Genomic DNA, 22,926 nt, shown 5'->3' on the forward strand with positions numbered 1-22,926 from the left:
AACAGCTAATCCAACAAACGCAGCAATGTGGTGTCCCGGTCACGCCGCAGCCCGAGCACCCGGGCAGAGAGGATTTGAATGGACCCGCGCAGCTCCGCGCCCCTACCGGGCTCCGTCTCAGAGCTACAGCAGCCGTTTTGGGGCACAAAGCAGACGAATCGGGAATAAAGTATCATCATAAAATCACCCCGCCACAACTGCAAAAAAGAGCTGTTCCTTCGTCTATGGGAACAAACTGGCAGCAGCTCAGACCCCGGGAGTTACCACAGCTATGCTGAAAGAAAATATAACCCTGCTGTTGCTACCTTGGAAATTTTATGGCAGAGCTATTTTAGAAAGCAAATAAATGATCTTTTCATGTATCCCTAAGTCATTAACTTAGAACCCTACTTCTGCATTCAGCAGCTCTAGTTTGCTGCTATGTGAAAAACGCCAATCACTTGCTTTTAAAATTTTAAAAGTTTAATAGTAATAAAATGGTTATAAAAAGAGTAATATAACTAGAGTAATAATAATTTGGACAATTTGGATTAGGACAATATGAGACAATAGAAACAAAGAATTATGGATGTCCAGGTACCTTTTTCTGGGCAGCACAAAAAAGGACCCACGTTAACAGAGGATTAACCCTTAAAAACCATAACCTGTTGCATATTCATACATCTCATACATGATGCATAAATTCCATTCAAACACAGGATTCTGTCTGGGCAGTGTCATCTTCCTCTGAATCCTAATGGTGTCTTCAGGGCTGAGTGAGGTGGGAAGAAGTTCATTTCTTCTGATACTGGGCAATAAATTCTCTTTCTCTGAAAGATTCAGGTGTCCTGTGGCTGCCATCTCAGCGTGAGTCCTTTCTTTAAAAAAGTATCTTACATAGCATAGTTTCTATTTTAACATTTTGTTATAACCTAGAACTATATCTAATACACTACTTAAGAGAATTAATACAGCATCACTTTCTAACACAACACATATAATATTCATTTTAATATTTGCAAAAAGCCAATCATAAAATATGAATATTTCACGTGCTAGATTTAAATTAAAACCATACCATCCAGATCAGCTGGGTCATGGCAGTGGGGAAGCTCATGTAGAAACCCAAAACTGAAGGAAGGAAAAGCATTAAGGTCCATTTGTTGTAACAGCCAACAGAGCAAGGTCCCTAAAATGATGCTGTTAAATTGCATGAGAAAAACTGATTTAAGAATGTGCTCTAAAAGCCTTTATCACATCATATGTTCTCTCCTTACCAAGGAAGACAGAAAACTATCAGAGCATTCCTCCTCTTGCTGTACCTCCATCTCTCATGCATATTCTATTCTGAGGCCATGGTTCACATCAACATTCAAATAATAGAGCTTTTATTTTAAAAAAGTTAACATTTGCAAAGATTTTACAAACATTTTATAGAGCCATTTGTTTCCATGCTTAGTTATTTAGCTGCAAAGGTGAAGTTACGTTAAAAGTTACTTCTTCTAGCTTCAGAATTTATTGAAATTCAGTCACTAGCAAAAAGTTACATTTAAAACAAAACATTTAAAAATCTGATACTAGTATTACTGTAATAATTGCAAACATTAGTTTCCATTAATAAGAAGAACCTTGAAGACAGAAACAAGAATCATCATGCCTTGTAAAGAGACTTCAAAACTGAAGAATTTGTACACCCAAAAATCCATAAACTCAAAAAGCACTGTGCTGTAAGTCTTTAAACCCTGACAGCTTTCCATCCTCCCAAGATACAGGATTCTGTCATTTGAAAAGAAATCTGAGTCTACATCAGAGCCTTGGCTTCAGTTTATTATCAAATTTAGCCCTTCAAATAAACCAAATCTTGAAGTGTGGGTAACCTCTAATGAGCAGGGTAATTCCTTAAAAAAATAAAGCAATGCAGAGGTGAAGGTCTTGTCACATTTATAAAGAGAAATTATTTAGTCACATTGGCTTCCCCCACCCCCACCCCCCCCCCCACCCCCCCCCGCTTTTCACCCAGCACTGTTATTAAAAGCTGGTTTAGAGCTTTGTCTAATAGCTAGGTAAGTAGCAAAGATAAAAACATCAAATGCACGAGCTTAAACTACAAAGCAGGGAAAAATTATTCTCTATTGCCCTCAGGCAGATCCTGAGGCATTGTGATGTCACAATGAGAGAGTCTGACTTTTTCAGCAGCCCAGTGCTCACCTGGTTCAAACTCCATTGTACCTTTTCCCACCCCAATCCTCCAGGCCGCAGCGGCAACGCACGCATTCCACTGCTGAACTCTGACCAAAACGAGAGCTCATGTTGGGACACAGCAGACCAACAGTACAGGACAATTAATTATCATATAATTGTCATATAAGACAGGTGACAGTTACCCACATCACAGCCAGCTCAGCAAGCTGAAGAGGAAGGATGGAAAGGGCCTGTCTGTTGGGGAAGATGAAACAGGAAAGCCTAACAAATATGAATCCCTGGCAAAAGATTTTGAGAATATAGAAACCACAAGCGACATTGAAATGAAAGCAAGCTTTGACATCCCTTAGTTACTGAACAACAGGAAAACAATGGTGTGGCCGGCTGAAGGTAATCCCCTTTTGATGATACAAGACCCTCTGCAAGCAGGCAGGTCAGAACAGACCCTGCCAGCTTGGCAGAAGGGGTCTGAAGAGTAGTTTCTAGGGTTTAAAATGTAGCACAATATGGTAACGTAGTGATTCTTATAGGCTGTATGTAGATGCTATAGGATTTGTATGCTCTACTAGATTGGTTAGTGAGAATCAGAATATTCAACACAGAAGATGATTTATTGTATTGCAACGGGAACTTTGCTCTCTTGTTCTCTTGCTTTTGCTCTTGCTCTCATACTCTTGCTCTCTTGCTCTTACTTTTCTATGCTCTTAGCTCTTGCCTTTTACGTTCTTACCCTCTCATCCTCTCTCTTCTCTCGGGCCTGCTCCGAGCTGCAGCTGGCAGCTTCCAGCAGGGCCCTGTACCTACGCCCTTTGCAATAAACCGCAAGTTCCACGACCTGGCTTCATAGATCTGGTCTCCGTCCGTCCCGACCGTGCAACCCCCAGTCTTGCCTACACCTGTCAGCACCATACTGGGATGTGACACCATCTGAAGGCCATGCTGGAGGAGCCGGGGGCCATTTGGCATCAGTCTGGGCCACAGCTGAGTGCTCACACATGATCATGGGGGCTGATGTGCCTCAGCTTCAGCTGGGGATGAATTTTTCCCAGGAGCTCCAGTGATCTGCAGCATATCCAAGCTGTTCTTGTGGGAGATTTTTGAGAGGTTGTGCTTGGCTTCTGCCATGGAATCTTATAAAATTTTGCCAGAGGAGGTTTAGACTGGATATTAGGGAAAGGTTCTTCCCCTAGTGGGTAGTCAGGCACTGAACAGGTTCCCAAGGGAATGGTAACAGGCCCTAGGCTGCCAGAGCACCAGGAGTATTTGGACAGCAATCCCCTGGGGGAAATAGTTGAGGTGTCCTGTGCAGGGCCAGGAGTTGGACTTGATGATCCATTTGCTCCCTTCCTATTCAGGAGATTCGATGAATCTACAATGCTATGAAATAATATATTAAATTTATATTTATTTTGTAAGCCATTTAAAGCAGATAAATCAATTTAGGCTTAGCCAGCCTTTGAATACAAATTCATGATGTCAGAGCTGGTGCTGCCCAACTGAGAACTCTGAAGATTTTAGAACACTTAGTTCAGATACAGAATCCCTCACACACTGAGGCTAGGGCTTTCAGCCTCCAGGAACTCCCTTGGGCATCCCAATCCACAGGAAGAGTCCTCAGCTGCAGACCTACTGCTCCAAGGAGGGCTGAACCCACTGGCAGCCTGGCAGGGCTCCACCACAGCCTGGTCAGATCTGACCAATGGTCAGGAATGGTCATGCTCACCCTCCCTGGTGGGATCTGACCTGCTGCCCGCCACAGCCACTCCAAAACGTGGTGGGGTTCAGCCTGCACAGAGAGGTCAGTGATTCATCCCTGAAGCCATGCCACAGCTCAGGCCAATCCACGTCCCTGCTGGGGGAGCACCTGCACAGGTGCTGAGGACATGGTCTCCTGACTACTCTAACACCTAACAAGCTCCTGACTGGATGACTGGTATTTCTGAAGTTAACCCCTTTGAGAGCCATAGCTAATGTGGGTCATATGAGCAGACATTCTTAACACACCCCAGCTATTCAGAAAAGTGTTCAGCATGTAAACACAAACCATATTGTTGGAAAAAGGAGCAAAATATCCCAGCCATCAGCAGTACCACTGGACAGCCACACACATGTGACACAGCAGCCAGCACAGTCTCACACTGACCAGCTCCACATCCTCCTGCTGTTGTTGCCCAGGGCTGGGGCAGCTCTGCAGGTGGGGTCTCACCTGAGCCCAGGGGCAGAGGGGAAGAATCCCTCCCTCCCCTGCTGCCCACGCTGGGGGCTCAGCCCAGCACAGGGGGCTTTCTGGTTCAGTGCCCATGGCCGGGGCAGGCTGAGCCTCTCACCCACCAACAGGACAAGTGCTTCCCCCAGGGCTGTTCCTGATCCGTTCTCTGGGTTTGTGGCTGGAATGCTTGATCTCAAGACCAATAAACCACTCTCCAATAACATTATTAAAGCACACATCAGGCTCTTCAAAACTCCTCATTGCTAGTTCATACTACCACACATAGTGCCATAGTGAGTGGTAGGTTTTGTCAAACATTCAAAAGTATCAAAAAACTAGGTGCTTTTCCTAAGCTGTTGGGGAAACAAAAAAAGTAAATTAATCAGCGTGTTTACTGTGTGTTTTACTACTGCTTAATATCTTCCTGGAAAATGGGGATTGAAAAGTTATAATAAATGTAATTAATATTGTCTAACTGACAGTCTGACAAGGTATTTTTCACACCAACAGCTCACTGGACAGATACAACTATGCTACAAATTTATTCACGACCAGAATAAAACCACACACAACCACAAGCTTCATAAATTATGAGCTTGAAATAAAGATGACTCCTGGCAACCAGGAAAGCTTCTGGCTTGCTTCCTCACATTTTGTTGTTTTTCTGTTAAATCTTTTACCTGCTGATAAATTTTAAAGGAGATTATTTCAGCTAGGCTAATAGATGGTGGCTGCTGCACAACAAACATCTGGGGGGGGATATTTACAGAGGTCATTAATACATGAAGGAAAAGAGAAACCAAAGAAGAGTAAGGGATAAATTGGCTTCAATAACAACTTACAACAACCGCACATTTAAATTGAATTAAAACTTTTCCACATCTATCTGCAACTGATTATGTGTGGCTCATTTAATTAGAGCAGCTCAGTGCAGAGAAGTCTGAACCAACACGTTCCTCAGCCATTGTGCTGCTGGTGGCAGTGCTGCTTCAGGGCTCACACAGCCATGCCTGGTGTTTTCTTCACTGTCCTCCAGAAATCCAGAAAGAGTTCTTATACACGTCACTGGGAATGTAAATGAGGGTGATCTTTCTGCAGCACAACTAGAGACAAACATGCTCCAGGTGACATAATTCACCTCACAAGTGAAATGACAGCAGAGGCAGAACAAGAACAAAAGTTACAGGTAACCTCAGGGAAGGTGACTCCCATGGGAGTGAAGCGGCAAGGGTGAGTCCTTCTCCAAATGGCCAGAAGGGAATTCCAAAGAGGGCAAACTGCTCTAGACAGTGGATATTATTCCTCCTCAGAGGAGGAAATGACATTTGGAACAAAGACAAAAGCATCAAGGAACAGGACACCAGGAAGACCAAGGAGAGCATAAGGAAACACCACAGAAAGTAAAGAGTTATCTAGAAGGATACTGTCAATGGAGCAATACAGGAGCCCTCAAGTCTGGGTGATGGAGCCACAAACCCAAAGATGAGGGATCAGAAAGGGCTGATGAGCAAAGCCTTGGAACAGAGCTGGGGCATGTGTTTAGAGAGGCAGGGGTGAACCAGAGAAAAATGGAGAACAGGGGCTGAAAGCCTGTGGAGAGGAAGACACAGGAGAGTGAAGGTGATCTTATAGAGGTGAGGAATCAGAGAACAACATGCGAAACCCTGAAGAAGGGAAAGAAATCCAGACACAGAGGAGCCAAGGAGGGATGGCTGGAAGGTGCCTGGGGCACCTTTCCAGGGGGAATCATAGAATCAGGGAATGGTTTGGGCCTGGAAGGGACCTTAGAGCCCATCCCATTCCACCCCCTGCCATGGGCAGGGACACCTTCCACTATCCCAGGCTGCTCCAGGCCCCAGTGTCCAACGTGCCCTTGGGCACTTCCAGGGATCCCAGGGGCAGCCCCAGCTGCTCTAGGCACTCTGTGCCAGGGCCTGCCCACCCTCCCAGGAACAATTCCTGCCCAATATCCCATCCAGCCCCACCCTCTGAATGGGAGCCATTCTCTCTTGTCCTGCCACACCAGGCACTTGTCCAAAATACCTCTCCAGCTCTCTTTCAGCCCCCTTAGGCACTGCAAGGGACTCTGAAGTCTCTCCTCTTCTCCGGGCTGAACATCCCCAGCTGTCTCATATTGAATAAGGGCGGGAGATCAGAGCAGTGGTAGCTGCCAAGGACGCTCCAGCACCCGCAGGCCCCCTGTGCCCTGGAGTCAGCAGCCTGTGAGGGGCCAGACGAAAAGCACCCAAAAAATTCCACAACCAAGCCAGCCGCTGCCGCCATTTCACTCATGAGGGCTCGGGAGAAGCGAGGAGGGCGTGGGCGGGGCCATGACAGACCCCGCCCCCTCCACCGGCCGCCATTTCAGAGCCGGGCCGGTGCTGCGCGCCGTGCTATCCTGCAGCGGCACAACAGCGCCGCCGGAGGGGGTAACGGCACCACTGGGGGGGTATCGGCGCTGCTCGCCGGAGCTTCGTAGCTTGCACAGCCACTGGAGCCTGGGGCCTCGGCGGCTACGGAGCCGGCACTGCCTACTAGGAGCCTGTGCGGAGGCTGCAGCTTACGGCTGTAACCGGGAGAGTGCAGCCGAGACAGGGCTGCTTCTGGAGCCTCTCTGCTGTTCTGTATGGCGTCTGCGCTTTTAGGAATCCACCCACCCATCCATCCATCATTGTCTTCTGTAACCTGGAGTGCCCAGCTGAGGGCACTTGGCTCGTTCAGCTGGAGCACAGGAGACTGAGAGGAGGCTCCTCGGGGGCTGCTGCTCCTCCCGAGGGGAGGCACAGGGACAGGGGCTGAGCTCTGGGACAGGGACAGGAGGCCAGGAAGGGCTGGAGCTGGGCCAAGGCTTGGCATGGAGCTCAGGGCAAGGTTCTTCCCCCTGCGGGTGCTGGGCACTGCCCAGGCTCCCCAGGGAATGGTCCCAGAGCTCCAGGAGCGTTTGGACAGTGCTCTCAGGGCTGCTCAGGGTTGGGGTGTTGGGGTGGCTGTGCAGGGACAGGGGCTGGGATCAATGATCCCTGTGGGTCCCGTCCAGTCCAGGACATTGTGATTTTATGATTCTGTGTTTATTCACTGCCAGGTACAAGCATTTGTCCTTATGCTGCTGCTTCCATCCATCAATTCCCACTGCACATTTCCCTCCTGTGTCAGAACTGCATTCACCAAGGGCTTCCAGGGTCACCCTGTTTTCACTGAGCTTTTTTCATGTTTCAAGATATCCCACAAAATGGCATGACCAAAAATACCTGTGGCATTCATGTTGCATTATCTTGAGATGATTTCGGACATGACACTTGGCTTTACCTTGCTAACGTTCCACATTATCATGAAACTTTCAGGCTGATGTTTTCGTATTGAACCGCCGAATCACTATAACAGACCATTAATACATAGCAAAAAGCATAATAGCAAAGAGAGATAATTCCTTTAAAAAACTGACACACTGTTTCAAAGGACACCTTTTAATTGCCAGCATATCTTAAATAACTGTTTATGGTGACAGATGAAATTATGAGATTGCAAATGCACTGTCAAAAGATAAAGGCATCAACTTTCTGTGAAGTGTTGTGCTCATGGCCTCAATTTTTGAAGATTTGAGACCCACCTCATGTCCAAGAATGGGATTGTTAATTAAAACCTGGATGATACAAGGAAAACATCGAATTTACGGTAGAAGAAAGCTGCCACTGATGTGAGTGACAATATTGTGATTTTGGGGCTGGCAGGATGAGCAAATAACAGATGCACAAACATCTTTAATGTTTTATGAGGCCTTGAAGGATATTTCCAAACCTGTCAGGCTTGGAATTTTCATGTGAGGATTCCCCATCTGGCACTGAGAACTATTGCAGAGAGGAAAAGAAAATGGCAATGTTTTTAACATTGGTCTTAATCTAACATCCTCAGTAGGCTCTTCATGGAGCTGAACATTAGAATCTCTGTCACGCTGTGTCCATTGCAAATGGCAGAGGCTGGGCTGTCCCTGGTTGTCACATGCGGAAGATCAGGATATGGCCCAATGTAACAGGGCCACTTGATGGGGTTTCTGGGCAGTTAAACCAGAAAACATCAGTGCAACCATGTTGGGAATTTACCAGACGAGGTCTTGCTAGAAGGCTCATAAGGATAGGCAGAGAAAGATAATTGTATTTTCACTGAGTAATGTGCCATGTATTCCAGTAGACAGAGTATTTCCACATGTGTGCGTGGAAATACCAAAGAACACAAGTTCCCATCTTGCTGCAATTCCCATCCTTCAGGTGAGATCTCACTCTTCTAGACTCGAGAAAGGAGTTAGAGAAGGAGAAATTTGATTTTCAGGTATGTCACTCAACTAAGTAAAACTCAAATGATGAGTTGTCTGTGAATGAAAAGGAACATAATTTATTGTAATGCAGAAGTATTCTGATTTTTCTTTCCCGAAGATGAGCACCTTAATGCAGGATTTACAGACCTGAAACTTACATGTCACACACTAGGCATGCTACTTTTACCGGGGTATTTTTGCAGAGTACTGTTTGCAATGACAAGAAGACTTCTTTTTCTGCAGAATAGGGGAATTTTACTCTTACAGATGTCTCCTGTGCAGGGAAAATAGTTGCAGATAGAAAGGGATGCCCTTGGCTACAAAAAGTGAAAACATGTGAAAACGGAAGAGGGAAAACTCTTGGGCAGCTGGACCCCTCAGGGCGCTGCAGAATTTCTCAGAGCACAGCGGAAGCGCTGGCCAGCAGTTTCTCTGACAGATCATCATTTACATCTCATTTACACAGAAAGCATTTAATCTCCTAACCAGTCACCAGCATTCCCGTGGGTTGTGCCCGTGGAGATTCCCTGTGCCCGGGCTCCCGTTGACACAGGCCCTCAGCCGAGGAGAGGCTCGGCTACCGGGAGCGCTGCCCGCAGCCGCCAGGCCAAGGGCTGCCGTGCTCCATCTCCCTCCCGAGCCTGGCTCCCTGGCACAGGGCACCACTCGCGTTTCTCCTGCTCCAAGAGCCCGGCCGGCCACAGGAGGCACGTTCTCCTCCGGGCTCCTTTCCACGGAGCAGCCGGACCCGAAGCCCCGGGTCGCCCCGGGGCGATCACTCTGTTTACGTTGCCGGGCCCCTCCACCCCGGCCCCGGCCCCTCGGCCCCGGTCCCCTCCCCCCTGGCGCGCGGTAGGCTCCGCCTCCGGCCGGCACTTGACGGACAGGCGAAGAAGCCAATGGCGCGCGGGGCACGTGCGCGCGGCAGCCAATGGGTGTCGGTGGGCGGTGCGGGGGCGGGGCTGTGGCGCTGGAGCGGCTCGTTGTACGCTGCGGACCGATCGCCTCCCGCTGCCCGGGTTCGGCCGCCGCCGCCGCAGGTGAGGACGCGCGTGGGGCCGTGGCGCCGCACCTGAACAGCCCCGGCGGCACCCGCTCTCCGGCGCGGGAAGGAGCGGGCGACGGAGAGCGGGCGGCCGGGCCGAGGCCTGGGCCTGGCAGGGTAGCCCGGCCTGTGGGGGGAGGGGCCATAGGGCACCGCGGGCCTGGGGCGGGTGGCGGGGTCGTCGCGGCCTGCGGGGCCCGCGGGGGCCGGATGGGGACGGGCGGGGAGTGGGTCCTGAGGCCGCCGCGCTTGCGGCGGGAAGGCCGCAGGTTTCGCGGTGCCGCGATGCGCGGCGGGTCCGCGCCGCGTCTCAGGGCCTTTCTCCGTGCGGTTAATGGCCTCATCTTTCATGTTTATTTTTCCCGTGTCTGCGCGGACACAGCTTTTAAATCTCCCACGTTGGTTAGGACTGGCATGGCGTTGTTGACTGATGGTACCCGAGGGTCCATGCCAGCGCGGTCAGTGCCGGTTGGCATCGGTGCTGACAGCGGATCCGCTGCTGGTGTGGCGAGTGCTTGGGGCCGCAGGAATCAGGGCTAAAGCAGCAGTCACGGCTGTTTGAGCCCGTGGGAGCAATTCAGTGCAGAACGTTTGCTCAGTTTCAGCGGCTGGAGGAGGCAGGACTGTCCTGGGGACACTTTCTCGGCAGTACGCGTGAGGGCTGGCGTGGGACAGCCGTGGGGAGCCGTGCTCCTGCCGGGTTCTGCACTGCTGGGAGTGCAGGACCATTTGTTGGGCACAGAGTTGTATCCGAGACTTGCTGCGAAAGGAAGCGCGGTTTGTTTCATGAGGACTTGCTCTGGGATCCTGTGATCACTTAATGAGGCATTTGTGGAAAACAAAAGAGGAAAGAGTTGGGAAGGGTAGGGATTAAAGCCTTTTGTTAACGCCTGTTGTTGTTATATTTGATCACTTTTTGAGGTCTTTGTAGTTTTGTTCATTTTACTCCCTGATAGTGGGTATTGACTGCTCATGTTGCTGCTCATGTTGCTCGGCTCTCACCTCTTTACGAGTTGTTTTCCTGTACTCCTGTTTTAACCAAGTTTTTTTCTGGAGCTGTGTGAACCGTTCTGTGACTTGTTAGATTACAACTAGGATGATGCACATGTTCCATAGACTTTATCAAACCAGTAGAGTTGATGGGATTTCTTAGGCTCCTGTTGAGTCCTGGGTTATGTCTCTGTGTGTGATGAATAATAAAATCAAGAGTCCTGAGCCTGTAAGTCTGTGCTGCATGAGATGTTACTGTGAGTGTCCTGTGTTTTGTTCTGAAGCAGAGTAACTGTGTATATAACGAGCCCAGTGCTCCTGTGGTTTCCATAATTCAAGGTGTTCAACGGTCCGGAGTTACAGCTGTGGTTGCAGTAGGCTCTGTCCAGGCCTGACTGGAATATGAACAGGAACATCTTAAGCTGGTGTGATTGTTAAATGTGTTGTGCAGTGAGTAGCCCTGCTGTGGGTGGTTCTGCAGGACCAGATGAACTCCTTAGGGAGTTGTCTCGTGTGGTACCAACTTTGTGAAAACAGCAGAAATAGTAAGCACAGTCTGAATGGAAATGTAAAAGTTATGTGTAGCAGCTTCCTTATCTGTGTTTGTTGAACAGTGTTTGGTGCTGACATGAACTTAATGGGAAATGTGCTCTATGCTCTGAATTCAAGCACTGTTTTCTTTCTGTTTCTTGCATGTTCTATCTTTTTTTTTTTTTTCTTTTTGGAAAAAACCCTTCTTGTCTTGATCTGAGACATGACATTTTACTTTCAGAATCCACCTCTTTCAACCTTTATATCTTGAAGCTTTGGTTTCTGTCTTGTTTCTTGCTTATTTGTTGTGAGCTCTCTGAACTGATTCCCAAAGTTACTGGTTGTCACTCTGACCGCATGTGGATAAGCTGCCTGTGAAGCTAGTAGAGTTTTAGTCACCAAGTTTAGAAAGTTCAAGCTTGCTATGTTTTTAGACTTCAAGAAGAAGTTCAGATAAGCCGTTCTTTCTCCATTTCCAGATACTTTAGAAGCAGCCTGGAAGGCATTTAGGGAGAATGACAGGAGAGGTGATAAATTTTGACTTGTGCTGAAAATGATCATGGTACTTCTGTCTGATGTGCTGTTCTGTATTCAGGCACCTGTGAGCTTCAAACTGCTGGCCTAAATGATCCATTTGAGTATACAACCTCATTATATGTAGGTGATATATGCAAAAATAGATTTTAATTTTTTTTTTTTTCTGAGGAGATAGGGTGGAAACAAGCTGTACTGAGAAGGCAGAGATGTTTTTCATGTGTGTGGGTTTGTTGCCTTTGGGTTTGTTTTTTTGTTTGTTTTTAAAATTAGTTGCAGCAGTATAGTACTATAAAGGTATAATTTTCCTATCTCCTACTGCTTCCGTGGCCTCCATGTAGGAACACAGCAGCAAACCGGGCCCTCAGAGATGGATTTCCAGCTAGCTGTTTTGTGCTGGTGAGCAAGCTGGATGCTGTCATTTTCTCCTGCTATTCACTTGTCTTCCTGCCCCATCAAGGTGAAAGTGTCTGAAGATGGGTCAGTGTTATCCAAGGTTGGATCAATGTGTGGAGCAGCTGTTGTCAGAAACTGTCTGTAATCTATAGTTCTTATGTCCACTTCTTTTCATCTCCTGCCCTCTCCCTCAGAAAGGAATCATTCCCTCACAGCACAGTTGTCTTCAGGTATCTTTTGTGTGGGTGAAAAATAGCCAAAGGCAATTTATGGACAATCTGATACTGTCTAGAAAAAGGAAGATAATAAATTATTTCATTTTTCTAAAGATCTGTTTACCATAAATCTGTTTTTTTTAAATACCAGTGCAGAAGGTGAGATAGTCCAGGCTTTGCAAAGTTCTTCGCTTCTTCGCTGCCTCTTCCCTGCTTAGGAACTTGCTGGTGTTAACTGGCAGCATCTTTGACCCAGGGACAACAACTGTGGAATCACAGAATGCCAGAATGGCTGGAGTTGGGAGGGACCATAGAGACCATTTCATTCCACCCCCTGCCATGGGCAGGAACACCTTCCACCATCCCAGACTGCTCCAAGCCCTGTCCAGCCTGGCCTTGGGCACTACCAGGGATCCAGGGGCAGCCCCAGCTGCTCTGGGCACCCTGTGCCAGGGCCTGCCCACCCCCTGAGGAAACAATTCCCAATTCCCAAGATCCCATCCAGCCCTGCCCTCTGGCAGTGGAAGCCATTCCCTGGCTCCTGTCCCTCCAGGCCTTGTCCCCGGTCCCTCTCCAGCTCTCGTGGAGCTACTTTAGGCCCTGCAGGGAGCTCTGAGCTCTCCCTGGAGCCTTCTCTCCAGGTGAGCACCCCCAGCTCTCCCAGCCTGAGGGGTTCCTGCCCTTGCAGCATCTCCATGGCCTCCACTGGCCTGGCTCCATCAGCTCCGTGTCTTTCCTGTGCTGAGAAGTGTATTGTGATGTGAAACTCTGAGCAGAGCCTGGTATCCTCTATCTGTCAGGGCTGGCTGTTAACCTGGGAAGATGGGGAAATGTGGAAGTGGCAGCAGATGTTCAGTGTCTCAGCCAGAGGTTTCTGGTTGCCCTTCTTCCTACGGCTCAGGCTGAGAGGAGCCCCAGTCCCTGCTGGGCGTTGGACCAGCAGTAAATGGTAATTATGGCCAGCCTGTATCTGATTTCTGACAGCATCCCAATGATGATTAATTTTGTTCTTAGGAATTGAGTGCAGTTCATCAGACTGGTAAAGTAAGGTCATTGCTCTGAAGAATGCAGCTTATTTTTTGGCCTCAAATGCTTTTGTCTCTGAATAGCAATAAAAGCATTGACAAAAATACCTTGATGATATTATTATATGAGCATGAATAAAAATGACTAAGGGAGGCATTTAAAACCCTTCCAGACAAACCTGATTGCTAAAACTGCTTTGCTGAATATTAAAATTATGACAGTGGAGATTTGTTAGACCAAAAATGTGCTCAAAACTAAGTTTATGCCCAGTGTTTTAAAAAAAACATTAAAAAAAAAAAGCTTGAAATATGTTGTACTGAAATGAGTGATTCAGCATTTGGAAATAGAATTTGTGGAAATGCAGCAGCATATTTTAGTAATGGCCGCTTCTGGTGCTGAGCTATTTTTATTGGCAAAAGTGTTGGAATCTTAGGTGCAGTCAAGCTGAGGAGAACAAGGGTAGTGTCTTCGTTTCAGGTGTGCGAAGGGGAAAAGAATCAAAGAGATGAGATCTGTTACCTCTGGAAAACCCAAAGGGTAGGCAAGTAGAAAGGGTTTGCTTTTTTCCCCTCATACACAGTATAAATGCTGTTCTTGAATTTAAGAGACAATCTGGATTTTGTGATTTCTCCCTCTCCCCAAATGGCTTTTGATAATTGGTCAAGATTTGAGGGGAATTTGAAGGAATAGTGCATGAATGTGTGGTGAATCAAATACCAGCAGGGCTTGCACTGCACTGTCCTTGTCCTGTGGTCTGTCTGTGTGTTCATGGAGAGGTCTGTGCTTGTGGGGTGCAATATGCAGAGCTGTAAGGGTCATGAAGAGTTTGTGTAAAGAATAAAAGGTGTTTTCTTGTAGATTATGGGGAAAGGCTCTGTGATGTGGAGAGGTCTGGATTAAGTAATGGAGAGAGATATGTTCTGACTGTGGAGCACTAAGAAACTTTTTTTTTTACCTTGGGAGGCAGGTAGGCCTGGGCAGTGGGGGAGGGGGGGGCTGTTCTGCCGTTATGGCTGTTCAGGTGAAAACTATTCTGTTCCTTTCAGCAATTTCAGAGAAGACAGTATGTTGCTTTTTTTGTCCCCCAGTGTTTGTCCTACTCTGTTGTGATTAAACTCTTGCTTCTCAATCCTGGTATGACAGCTGCCTGCAGAGAAGTGTTTGCATGACAATACTATGTTGGATAGTTCCTGAAAATAGAGGCTCTTCAGGCCCTTCTACATGTGTGGCATTGGTTTTGACATGTGTTCCAGCCTGGACATCTCAGCACCTCTGCACCTGCCTTCTGGATTGGTTTGGCACTTGCCTGAATGTAGTAGTTTTCTTTTGGTTCTGTTTCAGGTGTGATCTCCAAGAAACAGCTCAGCAGCTTAAGACAAGGTTGCTGCCTTGTAGTCAGCCATGACTCTGGGGGGGAGGCCTGTCAGCAAATATCCGTGTGCTGGAGAAGCAGAAGGGCTCTAGTAGCCTTGAGGTTCTGCTTGAAGCACCCCATTTAGACTCCTAAGTCCACAAGCAGAGCTCAGGAATAAGTCTGTGAGACTGAAATGTGAGTTGCTCATGGGCAGAACTCTGAAGCATCACTGCTTTCGGGGCTCCTGTGCATTTACCACTGAAAACACCAACAAGGAGATTTCACCAGTCCAGGGACTTTGTCAGGCACTGTCCACTGGAGCCCTTCCTGTATAGAGTGTCCTGGGTAATGCTGACTTGCACTTCATTGCAAAGAAAGATGGAGGTTTTGCGTGAGTAGCTGGGTCAGCAGCTTTAGGTCTGCATGGTTTAAGGATCATGCTGTGCTCACTGTGGCCCGTTGCCAGTGCTCCAGACAAGGTGCCACGAGCTCTGTGCCACAGCAATCATTGATCCAGGAAGAATTTCCCATCTTAAGTTGTGCACTAGCTAATCCATCATCCATCCCACCTGAAGAACTGCCTCCATCTCTGGGGATCCCAGCACAGGAAAGACATGGACCTGTTGGAGTGAGACCAGAGGAGGCCACAGGGATGCTGCAAGGGCTGGAGCCCCTCTGCTCTGGAGCCAGGCTGGGAGAGCTGGGGGTGTCACCTGGACAAGAGAAGGCTCCAGGAAGAGCTCAGAGCCCCTGGCAGGGCCTGAAGGGGCTCCAGGAGAGCTGGAGAGGGACTGGGGACAAGGCCTGGAGGGACAGGAGCCAGGGAATGGCTCCCACTGCCAGAGGGCAGGGCTGGATGGGATCTTGGGAATTGGGAATTGTTCCCTGGCAGGGTGGGCAGGCCCTGGCACAAGGTGCCCAGAGCAGCTGGGGCAGCCCCTGGATCCCTGGAAATGTCCAAGGCCAGGCTGGACAGGTGTTGGAGCAGTCTGGGATGGTGGAAGGTGTTCCTGCCCATGGCAGGGGATGGAATGAAATTGTCTCTAAGGTTCCTTCCAACCCAGCCATCCTGGCATTCTGTGAGCATCTGTTTAGGTGTTGACATATAATTTGTGACCTCAGTAGTGGTCTGGTGCCTTTGTAGTCCTTTGAACAAGGTGAAGGTAGACAAAGCCTCTTGCCTGATGTTGAAGGCGGACAGTTCTTGCCAGTGTTCTCATTTCACATGATCTCCACAGTTCCATACAGGTCTCCCTTCTTAGCAAACATCTTGCGGTGAAATAATTAATAACTGTGATTCCTAAAATTCTGGATGGAGGTACTGAGTGTCGTTGGGAAAAACTTATATTGGTCTGTTGCCAGAACCATCAAACCTGTGGAATCTGATGTGCTTTTGTGAGATGGTGATTGGCATGGTCAGTGCAACATTTCTGCAAATAATGCTCATAAGAGCTTTTCAATCCAGTCCTGGGAACGCTGGCCTGGCTGAGGGTGCCTGAGCAGTCGTTGGCACAGGTGGTGAAGTGTTAAGCTTTATGGATTCAAGCACCTCCAGAATTAGTGGAAGATTCAGGCACAGCACTTATGATTCCCTTTGTTGCTTTGTACATTCTTGGCATTTTAATTTTGGGGCATCTTACCCAAGGAAGAAGGTGACTGCTGCCTTTTCAAACAAGCTTCTGCAGCATTTGGTTATTAAAAAAAAAAAAGTAATTTTAGGAAGTGCAGTGCAGAGAAACCTAGCCTTAAAGTTTTCGTTTTTTGGGACATAAAAATGAAGGCCTCTTTTGGAAAGATTGCAAACTACCAGTTTATTTTCAGTCAGCCTTCCCAAGTGGAGCTGTTGGGCCTTCTTGCCATCATTGACCTGTCCAGTGGGAATATAAAAGCATTCAGTCTTTTGATTTATGTCATTGTGGATTGACAAACGTCGCTTAACGAAGTTCTCACTTGCAAATAAGTGTATAGGCCTGGTTCTCAAATCTGGAATATATACTGATAGAATGATTATCTCTTTGGTAGAGAAAGATTAGGACATTGCCTCAGCATATTTCAGTGAGAGCAGAATAAAAACTTGTTTTCCAGTGTAGCATTGCTTGTTTCATCCATCCTATCTTATAGCTCCTTTTCTTTTTAGAAATCTTTTCAGTATGCAGAGGTTACAGTTCTTCAGGGGCTCTTTTAAACTTTGCTGGTATGAGAACTGTTCACCTGTTGAGGAATACACATGGTGCAGGTTGGTAGCAGCAGTGTGAGCTGCAGGTTGTTCTGGGAGAGGGTTCTTCAACTCTGACAGACTTGGGCCATGACCATTTCCCTGGGGAGCCCCTTCCAGAACTTTTTCCTAATATCCAACCTAAACCTCTCCTGACACATTGAGAAGTCCCTGGACTAAACATCAGCATCAGGATGGGCACAGCCTGGGGGGCTTTGTCCAGGGTCCCCCCCCAGGGCACCAGCTTGAGCTGTTCGGTGTCAGTGCACCACAAAGGAACTGCAGTCTGGGACTGTGCTGTGGGAAACCTGGGGCTGAGCTGGTCTGACTGGGGGACTGTGGGGTGTACAGGGACTCACATGAGGCCTGTGGGGTCACTGGAGCCTCTGCTGCAAAGGGTCTGTGATCCCAGCAGTGCCAGTCTGGGGTGGTGCCAGTGGGACCCCCAGAGTGGCATCAGACCGGTGAACTGGGGGAGTTTCCTTAACACCTCACCAGCAGAGGGAAGTGGTGCCCACTAACTTCCAGGCTGGCTGGACAGTGTTAGCCCTGCAGCAGATGGTCTAAGTGCTCAGCAAGAGATTAGGAAGAAAGAAGCATCTTCTCTCTCAGTGCTCTGCTCCTCTAGCTCTTCACTGTGCCTTTATTGCTCCTGCATTCTTGGTTCCTGGTATCCCATGGAAACCTTTGCCAGGCCTGTATGCAAGGGCTTCCTATGTTTGCTTTCTAAAAGCCTGAAGAAAAGCAGGTGGAAGCTTCCTTCCCATCTTCCAATGGCTCTGAATCAGCACTGGCCCAGGCACTGCTTGATTATCCTGGAAGGTGAAGACTGTAAGTATTGCAGATGGATTAGAGGATGAGGGACAATGATGGAAAGTCAGCAGCCACTTGCCAAACTCTTGGCAATTCTGCTTTGTGACAGATATAAATGTGGTAACTTGCCCTCCTGGTGTGCTGGGAAATTTTCTCTGCTTGATATCTGACTGTGGTGCCTCCTTTTCAGGCATCAGATACACCCTGGAGAATTAAAAAAACCCCAAAACCTCAATCTTTTAAGTATCTGTTCTTGAAATCAGTAGGCTTTACAGCAGTTTCTTAATATCAGCAGCAGGAAGGATTTATATCATAAATAAATGGCAATAAAGGGCAGAGTTGGTTAAAATGAAGGAAATTTTAACTTTTTCCTCTTACAGGTGGAAAAATCTCAACATTTCTTCCTTTGCTTACTAAATACTGTAGTTGTGCCATACAACTTGCACTCATCAACATATTGGTGTGTTCTGCTTGTAGGGCTTGAATTTTGTAGAGGGCAAAGGCAAGTAAAGTTGCCTTCTATTCAAATAATTCTGAAAGTGTGTGTTACGTGGTTTTATAACTTAGACATGGTGACCACAGACAGTTCAGCTGTTTGAGTGTTGTTTACCAGAAGAGGAAACTTCTCTGAGATTGTGCTCAGCAAATTCTGACAGAGCCAGGAGGAAGCGTGTATTTAATGACAGAATTTGCAGTACAGCTGAGATTACCTGGCAGCTTAAAAATTGTCTGCTGTGGGGAGTCTCTTCCCCTGCTTCCAGCTTTGCAGTGCCTCCCCCTGCTTTCCTATCCTGTGGCATTAACTGGTGCTTATCCTGGTGCAAGGAAAGCAGATTAAAACTGCTGACACAACAAAAAGGGCTTCCCTCCTGTTTGGTTTTCCATTGCTCTCACAGATGGTTATCCCATGGGAAAAGGGTGCTGGAATAGGCTCATGTTGACACTTGAAACACAAAAATGAGGGTAAAACCTGATCTGTGGGTGAAGGGGAGCAAGAGCTGCCACTCTTAATGCTTCAACACATATTGAAAAGATAAAGATTCAGTTCAAATCCATACTGTGTTAAATTTCAAATTAGCATAAGTCTTCTCATGGTTTATTCTATAATCATGTGCTCAGGTATTTGTTTAAAAATTTGACCTTCACTGTTCAGACATGAATTAACAGCAGCTGCTGGTGAGGGGCCTGGAAGTCCTTTCATGCTGGGAGCATTCCCTTTCTAGATTGAGGATTTCTGGTTGCTGTTTCTGACTTCTTCTATTATTCAACTTCTGGCTATCAGTCATAATGCTGTCTCTGGAAAGGCTTATCCTTTAGGAGATCCCGATCTCCTAAAGGATAAGCCTGTTGCAGAAACAGGATTTAGATATCTTGGTTTTTGACTATTTCAAAGTAGTTGAAGTGCTTTAAAAACTAGGATTCTGACAAGCCATGGGCAGCTTGAGTCTGGTGTGAATTTTAGTTGTAGGTCAACTAAAACATCAGGATTCAGTCCCTGATGGTGGACTGAGGCAGAGAGTATCTTCCTGTCATAGGAATTCTGTATATTTTCTCAAGGCTTTCTTTAAAAAGCTGCAAAAATAGAAATTCTGTCAAATACTCAATATGCCCCCAAGTCAGTGTGCAGCACAGACACACCAGTTTCATACATGCAGTAAAGCAGCACCAAAGGCAGCATTAAACAGCAACGGGCCTTGAGGTACAGGATGGACAACGTTTACAGTGGAAAACATTCAGAAAATTAATAGTCTCCAGTTGAAACACTGAACTGGATCAGATCTTGCTGCTTCTTGTCTCCCTGTCTGAAAAAGTTCTGGGCATAAGGTTGGAATTCAGGTTGAGGTGGCAGTTTGGTTGTGGCTGGTCAAGTACCGGGACACGGGGGACCTGATTTTTATCTTGGCTGTTGGGAATACTTTGGTGTTTACAAGAATGTCTTCAAAATCTATCTTGATGCTTTTTTTAATGTAAAAATGTAGAAATCCTGAAGAACTCTTTAATAGTACATAGTTCTGTAAAATGTCATCTTTGTGCTTTTGAAAGAATGAATTGTTCTGGAATTTTCAACAAATAGTGTTTTGTTTTCTGAGTTGAAAAAATGCATTGCTGAAGCAGTGGCTTGTTCTTAGTTTTTAAAATAAACATTCAAACTTATTTCAGGTGGAGGAAGTTTGGTTTATGGAAATGTGAAGATCTAAGCCTCACTGAGGATTTTTTTCACTTTGCAGATATATTGTAAAATGTCCAATGGTTATGAAGATCACATGGCTGAAGATTGCAGGGATGATATTGGTAGGACAAATTTAATTGTGAACTACCTTCCTCAGAACATGACGCAGGATGAATTACGGAGTCTGTTCAGCAGCATCGGTGAAGTGGAATCTGCAAAACTTATTCGGGACAAAGTTGCAGGTATGATTTAGTGTTTCAGGAATTGTCACCTTGTGCTAGACTGCATGAGCAAATACTTGATTGAATACAATTTAATCTAGAAATACTAAATATTTGTGTATGTAATCAAACTGTTGACACGTTTGCCTGGAGCTCCAGTAATGCCAGGATTGGGTATTGGAAGAATGGAATGCTCAAGGCTAAGTTAATGACTATTGTGTCTATGGCTAAGAATTCTAAGAAGTACAGTTCCCAAATTTGAACATTAATAGACAGGTCTAAAACTGGTTTAGATTTAGTCACTGGCTGATTTATTCTTCCTACAATCTAAATGTTTTTGACTCCTCCAGAGCTCTGAATATACAAACAAACCTTTTGTTCTGATTTTGATCAGTAAAATAAAGGTGTGCTGGAGTTCTGAAGTGGCTGTATGTCTTTTAAGTTCCTTAAATAGGATTGGTAGTAGTAGCTTTAAAATATGAGAGGAATGAATTGTTCTGACTTGTGAAACCTAATGTTTCCTTGAAACAAAACAAATGCTGACAGAGCAACTGCTTCCATATCTGTTTAGTTGCAGGAGGTTTTAGCTGCTCTCTGAAGAGATTTTAATCCTTGCACTGTTAAAATACTTCATTTACAGGTTTTGGTTATTCTTGTTCAGAATTTGCAGAATCTTGGATTCAGTGAGGGCACTTGGTTGTTTCTGGAGGGGAAAAAAAAGTGCTGTTAACTAGCTGTGCGCTGGTGTTTGTTCCCAGCCTGCAGCTCAGTGCTTATGGAATTCTCTGCTGCGCATGCTCAGTGTTGTATTTCAGAATCCAGTGATACTGATTGTTATCTAATCCCTAACGGGGACTGCTCCCCATTCTGGAAAAGCTGCATGGAGCTGGTGGAATGCACGAGAGCTCTTTGTGTGTCATCTTTAGTGCTTTATTTGCTTGAGAATACCCATGAGAACTGAATAATTTAAAAATTCAGCATTTTCCTTCTAAGTAGCCTCTCTGATTTCCATGCCTCTGGCTTTCTTGATATCTTTCAGATTAATTATCTTGTGATGTCTCTGTCTGTATCTCTACTTAAGGGATGTATATGTTCAGTCATGGTAAAATAGTTACATATATACTGATTCCTTTGAATGTTTTGGTAGGTGAGTGTTTGTCCCAGATGTTGTCATGTGCTTTGCAGCACTCAGAAGTTGAGGCTTACTCTGAAGGCTGGTTTTGCAAGGAGTAAGACCCCTTGCTTAATGATAGCAGGTCATAGCTGACCCACACCTTAGACTGTAAAATAAACACAGAATCACCTGCATAGGAGGGAAGATATTTTCAGTGGGAAGCAAGAGACTTAATCAGTCTCTGAAGTTGAGACCCTGCTTCACAGGTACCTGTAGCATCAAACACTCTGGTAAAGCCTGGTTAACTTTAACTTGGAACTTGACAGTGCTGGGTAGTTTAAAGTCCAAAACATACACTGGTGTGCTCAAAGTTGTTCTTAACCTCAAGAATGAAAAGTAAAATTGCTGTTATTGTTGCAGACAGCCCTTGAGTGCCTGTGGACAGAACATTGCCTTTTCTCTAAAGTGGTTGCAGGTGCTGGATTCTGTGTAGCTGCTGTGGTCTTGCCACTGAATTTTGTTGCTACCTAATTTTTCACTTGCTTGCAACACTATTAGGGGCAGTTACCAGTCATTGCCATGCTTACTGATAGTTCTGGAATATCAGTGCCAAAGAACTGGCTCCTTCTGAGCATTTTTTCTTCCTCTTGCTTTTGTTTCTGCCCCTTAATATTCATGTTACATTCTTTATTCTCAAACTCTGTTAAAACACATGGATGTGCAGCAGTTCCTGAACAGAAGAATCCTGTGGCACAGCTCTGCTTTTCTTGTACCCAGTTGCCTTACTCTGACCCTGTGGCAGACAGCAGGAAACTGGAGCTGCAGAAAAACCTGTTCAGCTCCCTGACCTTGGTTTCTGGTCAGATAAGTCATAATATTGGCATGCGAGATAGAGCGGGTTGAGTGGCCTGGGCAGGAGGGAGAGAAACCTTTTGCTTTTGTTTGAGTTAGACTTTTTGGATCAGTTTAGTTCTTTTCAATGAAGTCATAGCTTTTGTGCCCCCATAAAGTTTTAATAATCAGAGTATTTTGTCTTTGAAGTTCCCTTTATTGTTTTTATTTGCAGAGTTAAAATCAACATTTAGTTGATAATGCTTGGTTTTTGTAAAACACTGAATGATACATACATTTCTTCTCAATTTATTGTCTGTTAATGAAACGTGGGGCAAAAAATACTTCTGCTTGAAATGCAGTTTTTCATGACTTATTGAACTGGCATGAGCTGTCTGGAGACTGATTACTGGGATTCAAGAACTGATTTGAAAGCCAAAGTTTTGGTATGTTTGAGCAAAATATTTTATTATGATCATTACATATGTTGTTGCGTTTTGCTTCAAATGCAGCAGAGTATTGAACAGTCTGTGTTCCATGTGTTACGTTGTGGTTAGAAAATGTAGAGAAGCTCCCTGAAGCCTCCAGACTGCTTACCCTTTATCTCACTACTGGTGAGCATTACAGGAAGGTGAAAGTAGCAGCAAACCATAGTGTCAGTTCTCATTCCTTACCAGGAGCTTTTGGGTTCGTGTACATATGGGTTATAACCACTGACAGAGGTGTGACTGTGTGTTTGGTTTGTTGTTTGAGATGTCACAGCTTCTTTTTC

The 22,926-nt window shown here is 46.2% G+C and overlaps 1 protein-coding gene and 1 long non-coding RNA gene across 3 annotated transcripts in view; one reads left to right on the forward strand and one right to left on the reverse strand.

Annotated features, from left to right (window-relative positions):
* Positions 1 to 444: 444 nt before the first annotated feature.
* Positions 445 to 6,703, reverse strand: LOC127060930 (uncharacterized). Its single transcript, XR_007780297.1, has 2 exons — positions 2,188 to 6,703; positions 445 to 1,877 (listed from the first exon to the last, which is right to left on the reverse strand). It is a non-coding gene; the product is annotated as an uncharacterized LOC127060930 (long non-coding RNA).
* Positions 6,704 to 9,631: 2,928 nt separating this feature from the next.
* Positions 9,632 to 22,926, forward strand: part of ELAVL1 (ELAV like RNA binding protein 1) — a 45,442-nt gene continuing 32,147 nt past the window's right edge. For both annotated transcript variants that reach the window (XM_018921736.2, XM_009096822.3), the window contains exons 1-2: positions 9,632 to 9,739; positions 20,047 to 20,230. In XM_018921736.2, coding sequence (XP_018777281.1) covers positions 20,059 to 20,230 — 172 coding nt within the window. In that variant the 5' untranslated portion in view covers positions 9,632 to 9,739; positions 20,047 to 20,058. The remainder of the gene's footprint in view (positions 9,740 to 20,046; positions 20,231 to 22,926) is intronic.

This window comes from Serinus canaria, chromosome 28 (assembly GCF_022539315.1).
Source record: "Serinus canaria isolate serCan28SL12 chromosome 28, serCan2020, whole genome shotgun sequence".
Taxonomy (NCBI): Eukaryota; Metazoa; Chordata; class Aves; order Passeriformes; family Fringillidae; genus Serinus; species Serinus canaria.